This window comes from Sinocyclocheilus grahami, unplaced genomic scaffold (genome assembly GCF_001515645.1).
Source record: "Sinocyclocheilus grahami isolate Dianchi unplaced genomic scaffold, SAMN03320097.WGS_v1.1 scaffold579.1, whole genome shotgun sequence".
NCBI classification, from domain to species: Eukaryota; Metazoa; Chordata; class Actinopteri; order Cypriniformes; family Cyprinidae; genus Sinocyclocheilus; species Sinocyclocheilus grahami.
Window position 1 is genome coordinate 415,746 of NW_015505758.1, and position 13,963 is coordinate 429,708.

General features: G+C 38.0%; 1 protein-coding gene across 1 annotated transcript in view; it reads right to left on the reverse strand.

Annotated features, from left to right (window-relative positions):
• Positions 1 to 13,963, reverse strand: part of LOC107556777 (thyrotropin-releasing hormone-degrading ectoenzyme-like) — a 154,744-nt gene that overhangs the window by 62,342 nt on the left and 78,439 nt on the right. Inside the window, exon 4 of the mRNA XM_016239983.1 lies at positions 2,422 to 2,576. Coding sequence (XP_016095469.1) covers positions 2,422 to 2,576 — 155 coding nt within the window. The remainder of the gene's footprint in view (positions 1 to 2,421; positions 2,577 to 13,963) is intronic.

Consider the following 13,963-nt stretch of genomic DNA (forward strand, 5'->3'; position numbering starts at 1 on the left):
TTATTTTACATTTTGAACATTGCATATCCCAAGCCTGTTTCAGCTGTAATTACATTGTCTGTACTAGCTTTGTTCTGTTTGTTTGTTTATTTGTGAATTTAAATTTATCTTACACAATTGCAAGTAACCTAATGTGATAAGAAAGTGATTAAGACAATTTCAACCAATTATTTAATTTAATATAAGTTTTTACAACTTTAAATGTAATAGAAATAAAGTGTTTTCAAAATATTTGTATGCTGTATATTATTATTTACATAGCAATACTAATACTAATAATACTTCTACTACTAATAATAATAATAATACCAGGATGGTTAAAGCATCATTTTGGCCAAATAACCCAACAAATTAGTTATTTTATAACCCAATGCATTGGATTACTAACTTACTACCCAATCCATTGGGTTAAAATAACCCAACATTAGGTAGGTGCAATAGTAACCCACCATTGGGTTATCTGTTGGGTCATTTTTAACCCAACTATTTTAAGTGAGTAGTAACTATGTTAATTCTTGACATCAACAATTCAATTTTCAGTAGTTAAAATGCTAATTCTTGATATCAGGAATTCAATTTCAACTAGTAAAAAAATATAATTCTTGATATCTGTAATTGTATTTTCACTAGTTAAATGTCACCATAGGCTGCCATTCAAATTCAATTGTTGATATCAATAATTGATTTCTTACTAGTTAAAATTCCAATTGCACATATCAGAAATACAATTCTTACTAGTAAAAACCTTTATTTTTTTATATCAATAATTACATTGTCACTAGTAAAAAGGTGAATTCCTGATATCAAGAATTCATTTGTCACTAAAGTTGAAATGTTAATTCTTGATATTTGTAAACGTATTTCAACATGTTGCATTTGTCATTTCTGATATCTAAAAATGTATTTCTGATATCAATAATTAGGAGAGTCATTTCGGATATCTAAAATGACTTTTGTTACTTAGTAACAATCACATTCATGATATCAGAAATGAACATTGTCACCAGGGACATTTGAATTATTGATATCAAAAATGAACATTTTTACTAGTGGCAGTTCAATTGTTGATATCAAGAGTAGACATTTGCACTTACAGGATATTCTGAGTCAAGGAAGAAAAACTTTTAATGGGTTTGATTAGCATAATCATTAGGATTCTTAAACATTAGGGCAGCAAATAATTATTTCAGTAGGCTAATCGATTAATCTGCATATTTCATTTTATTTTATTATTTTATGAACTGGAATAAAATCTGGGCCAGTCAAATCGCATGCTAATCCCTTTATAGTTAGCACCTTCATAAAAATACCATTGCTTGCCTTACATGGAGAATTGTAACCCTAAATTCAATGAATTTATTTATTTATTAAAATATTTGTTTATTTGAATGAACGATAGCGATCTCTCTTTTGCGCTGCGTCTGGTTGATGCGCATGCGCCCACTGACGCCCGTTTAGTCAGTGAAGTCTACAGTTTGGCGAGAGTCAGTTGCTTTCAGGAATCTTTATGCAAATGCAAAATACTCGAGAGAATTTCTAACGTTTACGAACACGTGATGTAAGTTATGCGCTCACCGCGCTGCAGAAAACACGCATTAAATACGACTTGTTTTAAGCGCTTTATGCAAAGCATTCTTGTGTTTTGGGCAGTTTGGAGCGAACATTTTCCCAGCCGCAGCTAATTTTAAATCCTCCGTTATTTTTCAGGTGCGTTTAGTTAATAGAAATGTGATATTGACTATATAAACGGAGCTGAGGTTTTCCGTGCACAGCGCGCAGACCCGATAATTTTCGGTCATTTTCATGATCAATTCATATCATCGTATTTTTTTTTTACTGATTATTTTTTACCGATTTTACTTATGATTTTATTTTGCGTATGTCATTTATGTTTCCTTGCCAAAATAAGGGGTGTTTAAGGAGGGGTTATACTGAATGGGAAATTTGCAGGCCTGTTTATTATTATTATTAAAAATCCCTTATTAAAAGTCAAATAACACAAACACATTAAATGCAAGCCGCTTGCACTTAAAGGAATTTATACATACAGTACATTTGTCATACATACTTATAACAATTTGGGATTCCTTTTTTCTGTTGAATTAAGGATAAAAAAAAGTTTACACCACAAAATGAACCTTTAAAAAAATCGACATTTGTGTAAATAAAACTGACCTATAATTAAAACATTATTATCCAAAAATGAAACCTCTTTGAGGCCTGATTCTCAGATGGAGGTGCAGAAAAGTGACTGATCCATTAATATGATTGGACTAAATTTATAATGTATACATTTGATATTGCTTCCCCGCCTATATATACAGTATAAACCAGCAAGATTAAGTTTGACTTTGACTGTTAATGGATCTGAAGCTACACAGCAGCTCATATGCTCGTGTTACTCCAGTAAATGTGTTTTACCTGATGGCAGATCTCGTGCACCACCACCATGGTGAGCTCCATCTGATAGGAGAAGGAGGAGACGTCAGGATCCAACAAGATCTTCTGCTCCACAAACACACTCAGGCCCCAGTTCTCCATGGCTGCATACGGATGCTTCGGCACTGCCAGGAGATCTGCACACAGTGAGGAAGATCCAAGCTCAATGACGGCAAACCAGGATTGTGATGCAATGCAACAACAAGTAAGTGTAGACAAATATAACAAACAGCAGCTCAATCAAACCAAATATTTCCCAAGTATTGTGGCAGCACTGTATATGATTAATCTTGCTCATTTATAAATGATGTTCTAAAACAGACAAATGTACTACATAACTGTACACCATAGAACAAAAGCTCAAATCCCAGATATCATCTGATGTGGATTAGCCTTTGATCAAATGCATGTATCATCTAATTGCTATAATCAAAGATCATTGAATTTTAAACCCAAAACCAAACACAGCAAAGCAATAAGACACGCAGCTCAATAATCATATTTCCCTCCAAACATATTTAAAATAGCTCCTTTACTCAAGTCAGTGTATCAGTGACACAGCAGACGGCGAATCAGCTGTTTAAACGCCTCCACCTCCATCAGCCCGTCTCAGGAACCATTCATATGCCAATGAGAACAAAAGCAGTTAAACCTCTGGCGCTGTTAAATCCACATCTTATAATCAGCCACAGAGGAAGAGGAACTGTTGAAAGCTGTAACATGATTATCCGCCGGGCTGGTGTGTGTGTGTGTGTGTGTGTGTGTGTGTGTGTGTGTATCTTATTTGCATGTTTCATGAATTGGGCTGAAAGCAGCTGCAGTTTTGGAAGGAAGCTACATTCGTAACTTTTTCAAAGTGAGCAGCCAGTCAGGTGCTTCAATGATAATGATGAGTCTCCATTAGGATTGTACGTTTACACATGAGTAATGCTTTTCCTTTACAGAGAGGATGGTGGAGTGACGAGCTCATTCAAGTGGCAAAGAACAATGAAAACAGCAACGCAAAGGTGAATGACTGAAAGAGCTGCTCTGTTAAATGACTTCAGTAAGTAAATCTGAATCAGACAGCGCAAGTTTAATTGCCCATTGTTTATGGACGAGAGACTTGATGCTCTTTTAATTGGGCTTTTATACAGACTCATACTGCAATTACACGATCGTTGCTCTTGAAGAGAGAGACAACAGCACCAAGGTAATCAGAGATGTACTTCAACTCCATCAGAACTTCCAAGATCCTCACCCAGAACAGTTTCAGAATACCCTTGTCTACACACCTCAAGGCCCAGATCCAGACATATTAGTAAGTAAAGATAATGATCCTTCAGTATATATCAAAGTATAATTGTGCCACAGTACTGCAGCAGTACTTTTTGTTTGAGATAAATATACAAACGTATTATTTTAATGCAACCGTAACCTGCACATTGTCATTTTAACAATTAACGCTTATAATAGTGTTTTTAATCAATATCACAGGAGCAAGTGTATTGTTCATAGAATATACGATAATGTTTGGAAAAACAGCACAGTAGTGGGTGTGATATTGCTTTTATTCAACAGTTCAATAAACATAAAGATAATATTGTATAGCAAATTAGTTGAGTGAATGATTTAATGACTCAGTAACTTTATTAATTTCTGAATGAATCTGAAACAAATTGGTCGATTGAACATTTCAGTGATATACTCATAAAGGCGTTCACTTTTTCGTTTCTAAATTAACAGTGTTTTTTAATAAATAAGTTGAGTGAATAATTCAGTGACTCATCCAGCATCTTCACCTCCAAGATCGTCTGAGACCAGCCACCCGGACGAGATCCTGAGGCCCATTGTTGTGCCATTCATCCATGGCCATCACCTCATGTTGCAGCATGATAATGCACGGCCCCAAGTTGCAAGGATCTGTACACAATTTCTGGAAGCTGAAAACATCCCAGTTCTTGCATGGCCAGCATACTCACCGGACATGTCACCCATTGAGCATGTATGGGATGCTCTGGATCGACGTATACGACAGCGTGTTCCAGTTCCTGCCAATATCCAGCAACTTCGCACAGCCATTGAAGAGGAGTGGACCAACATTCCACAGGCCACAATCAACAACCTGATCGACTCTATGCGAAAGAGATGTGTTGCACTGTGTGAGGCAAATGGTGGTCACACCAGATACTGACTGGTTTTCAGACCCCCCCCGGGCCCCCCAATACAGTAAAACTACACATTTTAGAGTGGCCTTTTATTGCTGGCCACTAAGGCACACCTGTGAAATAATCATGCTCTCTAATCAGCATCTTGATATGCCACACCTGTGAGGTGGATGGATTATCCCGGCAAAGGAGAAGTGCTCACTAACACAGATTAAGACAGATTTGTGAACAATATTTGAGAGAAATTGGCCTTTTGTGTACATAGAAAAAGGCTTTAGGTCTTTGAGTTCAGCTCATGAAAAATGGGGGCAAAAACAAAAGTGTTGCGTTTATAATTTTGTTCAGTATATATTGTTGATATATAAAGCTGTTTTGGCAGAGTGCTGTACATTGCAGAAATCTTGATGATGCAAAGTTGGAGAAATTTCCTCATCGTTCCATCTCTTTCTGTCATTCGCTGTCTCACATATGTTATTAAAAGTGTCTGGAGGAATCCGTAAGGGGAAGATGAAGGGACAAAACAGAGGGGGTGTGTAGACCAGGGCACGGTGAATGGCAGGAGATGCAGTAACAAGAGCGTCTGGAAAAACAGCAAGAACCATATAAACAAACAGCTTGTGTTTTCAGAGAGCAGAACCTCCACTAGCTCCACTAAAGCAATTATTCATCACGTTTCTCACACCTCAGTCTGTTTCACACAAACACACACACACAGCCTGAGGTCTAGTTCTGAGCATTCAGGTCTATCTGGAGGTCTGTATTACCTGCGCTGCTCTTTGAGGCTGTTTTAGGGCAAGCGGTCCTGGGGCGACACAGGAAGTATGGCAGAAAAAGGCGAGAGGAAGTGAATGTGAAGCTTTTTTCACAGCAGGTTTCAGTCTGTCAGCACACACCTGCTCTCATTCAGCACAGACGCACCTAACGTTCACTTCATAAAGATCAGCTAGACACTTGTCTGTTTAGAGAGCAGCAGAATAGAAAAGAATATCTACATTTTGCTCTTCTAGGTGTTTCCTTCAATTTTCGCTATCTATCTGTCTATCTGTTCATCTGTCTGTGTGTCCTCAATAATTTCCTATCTCAGTGATTTTTAGCATGTTGCCACATGGTTAATACAGTGCATCCAGAAAGTATTCACAGCGCTTCACTTTTTCCACATTTTGTTATGTTACAGCCTTATTCCAAAATGGATTAAATGCATTATTTTCCAAAAAATTCTACAAACAATACCCCATAATGACAACATGAAAGAAGTTTGTTTGAAATCTTTGCAAATTTATAAAAAAAAAAGGGGAATAAAATCACATGTACTTAAGTATTCACAGCCTTTGCTCAATACTTTGTTGAAGCACCTTTGGCACCAGTTACAGCCTCAAATATTTTCGGGTATGATGCGACAAGCTTTGATCATCAGCATTTGGGAATTATCTGCCATCCTTCTCCTCATCTCTTCACCTCTCAAGCTCTGTCAGGTTGGATGGGGGCAGACGCACATGTTCAGGTTTCTCCAGAAATATTTGATTGGGTTCAATCGCAGGCTGTGGCTGGGCCACTTAAGGACATTCACAGAGTTGTCTATAAGCCACTCTTGCTGTGTGCTTAGGTTCATTGTCCTGTTGGAAGGTGAACCTTCTGCTCAGTCTGAGGTTCTGAATGCTCTGGACTGGGTTTTCATTAGTGCTATCTTTATATTTTGGTGCATTGAGCTTTTCTTCTACTCTGACGAGTCCCTCGGTCCCTGCCGGTGAAAAACAGCCCCACAGCATGAGGCTGCTACCAGCACACTTTACTTTTGGGATGGTATTCTGCTGGTGATGAGCAGTGCTTGGTTTCCTTCAAACATGATGCTTAGAAATGAGATTCATCAGACCAGAGAATCTTGTTTCTCGGAGTCGGAGGGTCCTTTAGGTGCCTTTTTTTTGCCTTTTTGTGTGTGTGTGTTTTCACGTGTCTTCACTGAGGAGAGGATTGAGTTTGGCCACACCGTCATAAAGCCCAGATCGGTGGAGTGTTGCAGTGATGTTTGTCCTTCTGTAGGTCTCTCCCATCTGCATATATGATCATGGAGCTCAACTTGAGTGACCATCAGCTTCTTGGTCACCAGTTTAGACAAGGCCCTTCTCCATCAATTGCTCAGTTTGGCCAGGAGGCCAGCTCTAGGAAGAGTCCTGGTTGTTTCAAACTTCTTCCATTAAGGGTAACAGAGACTACATGCTTCTGTGAACCTTCAATGCTGCAGAAATTTTTCTGTACCCTTCCCTAGATCTGTGCCTCCATACAATCCTGTCTCTGAGGTCTACAGACAATTCCTTGGACTTCATGGCTTGGTTTGTGCTCTGACATGCACTGTTAACTGTGGGACCTTACATAGGTGTGTGCCTTTCCAAATCATATCCAATCAACTAAATTTGTTGTAGAAACATCTCAAGGATGATCAGTGGAAACAGGATGCACCTGAGCTCAATTTTGAATGTGTACTTATGTGCATGTGATTTTGTTGTTGTTGTTTCATCACTTCATTGTCGTTATGGGGTATTATTTGTAGAATTTTTAGGAAAATAATGAATTTAATCAATTTTGGAACAAGGCTGTAACAACAAAATGTGGAAAAAGTGAAGCGCTGTGAATAATTTCCGGATGCGCTGTATGTGTTGTGGATGGTTGTTAGGTTGTTGACTGGTCCAACTCTTTATTCTTCTTTCAACTCTTTAGTCTTTATTCTGGTCTCTAAATAGTGAGGCATCATTTACTGTATGTACAAATGCTTTAAAATGAGATACATATTTTTATTGATCTGAACAAACCAGTATTTGTCTCAGAGGAAACAGAGCTCTGATAGGAACAAATGCTGAACCACAAACCACTGAATTAAGTTTCTTCATTAGATTACTACACTTACTGACCATCAAGGCATCAGTGTTTGAAGTAGTTGTCCATGAACATGTGCAGTCCTAGTTCTTTTATTGTGTGTAATGGGTTTTGAGGGTTATTCATTAGCAACCTGCTTATTCACCCTCAAATTTATAATCACCCTTTGTAATCGTTAGAATGTCTAAGACTGAACATTAGACTTTTGTTTAGGAATACATCTTACAGCAAGTCATGGCCGACATAATAGCATCACTCCCATTAAAGCTAAAAAGTTCTCAACAGCCCAGAAACAGCTGTGGTAAACATTCAATCCAACATTAGCGAGTGCAACGTTTAGGCTTTACACACTTCAGCTGTTAATGCTATAAGCTCTGTCTTGTTTCTTCTGTTTAATAGCTCAGATAAGAGTTAAACTGACCTGACTTCAGTGCTGGACTCTTTAAGAGTGAGTCTGTTTAGCATGTTAAACTGATGTGATGTGATGAAGGTCTGACAGAGCAGCTGTTCACTTTAACACACTCTATCATCATATACATCTACTTCCACCTTCAACAGTCTTACAGGATTAGTATCGACAGAACATTCATCAAAGGATTAAACCGATTAGGAAATAGATGTACAGATGTATACTGAGTGTGTGAAGTGTGTTTCTCTTGTTATTTGACATTTAAATGTTTAAATTCTGTCTTGTAGTGCAATTCCCAAAGATCCTTTCTTTGATTTTCCAGAACTTTCTGTGCCTGCATTTTTCAACATCCAGCGTTCAATTGTGATTCTCAAGTCTGTGCTTGAACAGAATTTCGGTTTAGTATTTCTGTCATGTTTTTTGAGCGTTTTCAACAGGACAATTTGTCAGCTTTTTAACGCAGTTAATTAGTTAATAACTTACATTTTCAAGTTTATAGTAACAAGTCAGCTTTGAAGCTTCCCTTACAAAGTTAATTTAATGAAGTACAGTTGAAGTACAGTTTATATCTACATTTTTCTTTAGTATTGCAACTATACTACAATATAATTTATACTGTTAGTTTACTTATACTTCTAATGCATTTTGTAGAATACTATCAGTAAACTAGTAGTTAAAATGCAAGTAAATTCATAAGTTTTTAAGTGATCTTAACATGCTTATAGTTTATTATAACATGTTTACTATCCATAGGCTAATAGCATTGACATACATTTATATTTACAGACACATTTTTATTGAGTGACTGAATTCTAAATTCATTAACAGTTCATTAAATTGCATGCGGGCAATACAGTACCTTTCCAGTACAGTGTGTGTGTGATGGCAGTTCTACTTTCTTACTCTGTCCTTTTGCAGAGTAAAAGAGAAATAAAGACAGAAGACTGGAAGATTGGCTTTTTTTGTTTCATTATTATTTATTTCATCATTCATCATTTTGTTTATTTTATCCTTAACCTTTGTTCATCTGTTAATGAATTTTTACTGAACTGTCAATGAATTTAGAATGTAGACATGGAATAACAAGTGAGTAGCACTGTCGCCTCACAGCAGGAAGGTCCCCAGTTTGAGTCCCGGCTAAGTGAGGATTCAGGAGGCTGTTCAAGCATATTAAACAGCACATTTGTTTTGATTGGCTGTGACTGTGTTGTGAGCAGATGCTGTAAATTACTATCACACTTTGTTAGGACACAGATTTGTGTTTTATTCGTCAGTGGTGCTGGTGTGAATCTGGTCTGCATTTAGAGCAGGTTCAGAGCGTTTCATCAGCAGCTGATCAAAAAGACTTTTAATGTTGAGGTGTTCTGTTTTTAGTGTTTTCTACTGAGCTGGATCATGACGTCCTGATGTGAAATGTTTCCAGACCATAAAGTCTCTCATCTGGATTTCAGTTATCAGAATGATCTTCCCAATCTGCATTGTTTTTTTTTAGACGTCTCTGCATGTGGAGACTCAGTTTGCAGTTTATTCTAATTGGTGCATTTTTGTTGCCTATTTGGGCCACACATTTCAGCTCAGTACGAAGCTGTTTGACTGAATCACGCTGTTGAATAAATTGCATCACACCTATAATTATCGTTTTTTATTTCAAACAAGTGAAGTATGTGCTCTTGTGGCTTCTTCTTGTATTAATGACATGCTGTGATTTCCTGATGAGGTTTAGGTGTGTTGATCTAGGTTCGTGCTTCATACATTCACCTGAACTCCATATTCTTCACATTTTATTGGCATTTTTAAAATCTTGCCATCTATGTCTTTTTTTATTCCTACTTTCTGTACCTGGTTCAAACAGCACTGAATTGTATCTCCCAATGCAGCGTAGAGACATCAATACAGGGTCACGACTCCTGCTTGTCAGTTTCTTCGTCTTCAGAGACACTCAAACTTCACAGAAACCAACAAAAATCACAGATGATCTTTTGAAATGTTCTGAAATAATGAACAGCAGAATGTCGACCCTCATTTAACACTGACCTTTATTAAGCTCAGGAGCACATGAGGCTGAATATGAGGAGAGAGGGATGAATTTGAGTCTCTGTAAGTGTGTTCATGGTAAAGTGTAGAGACTCGTTCTCGGTCCACAGCACCCCTGACGCCCTGCGGTCTGCTCTCACATCTGAGCGCTTAACACAGGCAGCGGGGCAGAAGAGAGCGGCCCTTCATGGAGCTGCAGTGGTGCCTGAGGAGAAAAGCCTCCAGAGAGGCTCAAACAGATGCTCTCCGCTCGTCTCATTATCACACAGTTCACTCCACCTCTCCATGACGCTCTGTGCTCGTCTCACACATTCACTAACGACTTCTTCCCTCTGTTATCTCAAACTATTCTTTCCTCCATTCAACAAGACGACTGCATTACTGGAAAGTGTTCAATAATACTGACCTCCAGTAAACCATTTGACAGCTTAATACTCAAGATTAGATTTCTGTAAATGGTTTGGGATCAGTCTGAAGCAATAGTATAATAAAATGTTATAGCTCAGAGTAGCTCGTTCATAGCTTGAGTCTTAATGAAGTTCTTAGCTATGTTTTAATTAGGCTAGTCTCAGAAAATCCATTAGGAGACCTAAATGTAGATGCAAAAGAGACAATGTTGATGAGAAATAAGAGTGTGGAGCTGTAAAATCAATGTTTTCTTTTGTTTGTTTTTTTTACAATTAACTTTTTGTGGGTTTTGTTGCTGGTTTTGTTTTTTGGTAGTTTTCTCTAAAAAAAATCTAATTTTATGTAATGAAACTTAGTAGAATGATTCATGTTAGTTGAAGCTTCTTAAAATCATTTCATATTTCATTTATGTCAGCGAGTTTAAAGTTTAAATAAATAAATGTTTTCATTCTTCTCACAGTGACAGAGCTGTGTGTTAGTCATCTAACGTAACGTCCTGTGCATTTTCATAACCCTTTTTCATTTATCAGCCGTATCATTCCCAGACTAGACACCTGTGAACTTTCCTCTAACACATTCCCGGTCTCTCTCTCCTCACAGCCTCCATCAAACCCACAGCGTTCCCGTTCTTAACCTGATAACACAATCAATCGCAATTTCAGCCAGTGTGAACCACTATAAGTGCTATTACAGCTCCAGCTGGAGCGTCCCGCTAGTATCAGCCCTCTCTAATGATGTCTGCGGCCCGTTCTGCTCATCCACAAATCACAGCTGCTGAAATGGAGAGAAGTCTTTAGAGGCGAGAGGCAATAACAGTGAGAAGTGGTCAAATTCAGGTGCTCGCTACAAATCAGAGCTGCACCGGAGCAGAACGGAGGGACACAAACATTTTTTTCTTCTGGGCTCCCGTGAGAGAGTACTCTTATTATGACACAGATCAGTGAGCCACAGACATTGTCCTGAAACACTCCAGCAGTTTTCTGCTCTCCATTTGCTATTCGTCTTTATCAGTAATTGGAAGAGGAGGAAAGGCGAAGCTGCTTGTTATTTGACTTTTTGTCTCTCTGCTGACACCGGGAGCCGCGCTGGGGTAGGGATGGAAAGTGTACAAGCGGCAGAAATATTCAAAGATGTGAACTTGCACTTTAATGTGTGTGACTGAGAAATTATCAGCAGAGACTGCTGGGAAGACACGGCATATTTACTAAAGCACCGAGGGACGGCTGAACAAAAAGACAAAGAGCTTTGTAGTAAACTATTAAACTGCATCGTCAGGCGCTTTCACAGCAGCGTCTTCAAACCACAACAAACAATGTGCTACAGCAAACGTATTGTAGGGATAATTAATAGTTGCTTTTTTTTTGGTACTTCCTTAAAATGTCCATGAAAAACAATGTGTGGCTTTGTCAAAAACCTGGAATGGTAGGGAAACCATGTTAGTTTAAAATGCGAGTTGAAGCAACATATTGTTTGTTTGGCTGCTTCATTTTTCTCTTCCTCATGGCACAGCAGGTTCCTTTCTTCTTTTATTCCTGCCAAACTTGGACTTGAGCCTAATTGAGCCTAAAACATTCATAAACCCAAAGCACCCCCTCAACAAAATAAATGTAGGAGAACAGATGAGCATTGCTATTTTGTTATTTTACTCTGAACATTCATTTAAAAACCTAAATCAAGTGTTCTGACCACCATGAGACATGATACAACTAGTTTACATTTTCAATAAAAATGAGTGATGTTTGCTTGAGTAAAATGTGATGCTATGATGCTAATGTGCTGTGAATAGATGCTATAAAGCGTTACTACATGCTTTTGCTAAGGTGTTTTGAGTGGGTGATAGGTGGTTGCTAGTATTTTGGTATGTGTTTTGAGAGTTTGTTAGCACGTTGCTACTGTATGTAGTAGCTTAGCAAACAGCACTATTAAACCCAGTAACACTCTCATGTTTTTTTGAGTGTAAGAGGAGATTTCTGGGGATTTCAACACCCTAAACTTTTGCCACTCATCCAAATCAACACATAGCTACACCTCATTAGCACTCAGTGGGTAACTAGTGGCTCCCACCACAGTTTCCACCCTAACCTCACTGTTGACCTTTGTCTAAATGTCAGGGCTGATATTAGAGGAAACAACACACAACAACTACAGCAGCATATAATATGGCTTATTTATTCAGGAGAAACCAGGTGAGATTTGTTTCTGGGAATCACTGCTGATTCAACTTCACATTTAATCCTGCTGAAAGTCAAGTGAGATGTTGGCCGTGTAACCTACACAGCGTGAGCGTCAACAGCCATTGAGTCTAATGTCTGCTGGTGCTTCTCCAGTCAAGAGCAAGTCTGAGATCAGATCCATCATTATAGAGACTCTCAAACCCAAAACACTTCGGTACCAATGAACACTCGACTATGAGAGCTGAACTACAGAGATTAAAGTGTCTTTTTCTCATTAAAGTGAACACTATTTTAAATGCATAAATCAAAAATACTAATATTTTGAATGTTTTTAATGTTGAAAAACAAGATTTTTCCTAGTGACCAGCTCTTAGATTTTGCTTCATCATGTAAAATATTTAAGAGGACATTTTCAGAACTTAGAACGTGTATGTCTTATATGTGTATGTTGTATATTACAATGTTGTAATTTAGCTTTGAGACAATTTTACGATATGGCTGTGAATTGGCATGGCTGTGATTCAGCAGTAGGCACAAGGCCACCGGCCTCATAAGAACAACAATGGAGTGTATTTAAAGACACTCTTTTGTGCGGAACTACTTCCTTCTGCCACGGACTGAAATCTCAAGTTGGCAGTTTAACAGCTGAGCCCAAGTCTGTGTTTCTAATTCAAAAATGTCTAATTCAGCAATTGAGTTGCTTCATTAAAAGCTTATTGTATTACTTAGGGCTGGGCGATTTTTCCAATTTTATAGATTAATTTGAATTTAATGTTTTGCCACAATAAATTTTTTTAGAAATCGAGGAATCATGATTTTGAATAGAAATATTACCAAACGTTAGAATTAAACACTTTGACAATATGCCAATGATAGCAGTAAAGAGAATAATGATCCAACCGCATGTCGGCGCACGTGATTAAAGGGATAGTTCACCCAAAAATGAAAATTCTGTCATTAATTACTCACCCTCATGTCGTTCCAAACCTGTAAGACCTTCGTTCATCTTCGGAACACAAATGAAGATATTTTTGATGAATTCCGAGAGCTCTCTGACCCTCCCATAGACAGCAAGGATCCTAACATGGTCAAGGTCCAGACACTTAGCAAGGACATCGTTAAAATAATCCATGCAACATCAATGGTTCAACCATAATTTTAATAATAATTTTTGTGTGCAAAGAAAACAAAAATAATGACTTTATTCAACAATTCGTCTCCTCAGCGTAACCCTATAGCGCCATTTTGTAGAGTATCACATACCTAAACAACGTATGCAACGTATGTACGTGGATATGTTGCTTATGTTCAGATCAAAGCGTAAACAACGTAAGCAATTTATCCGCGTATGGTGCTGCTAACACAGAACAGCATATGTTGTTCACGTATGTGATACTCTCCAAAATGGCGCTATGGGGTGATGCGGAGGAGACGACTTGTTGAATCAAGTTGTTATTTTAGTTTTCTTTGCGCACAAAAAGTAT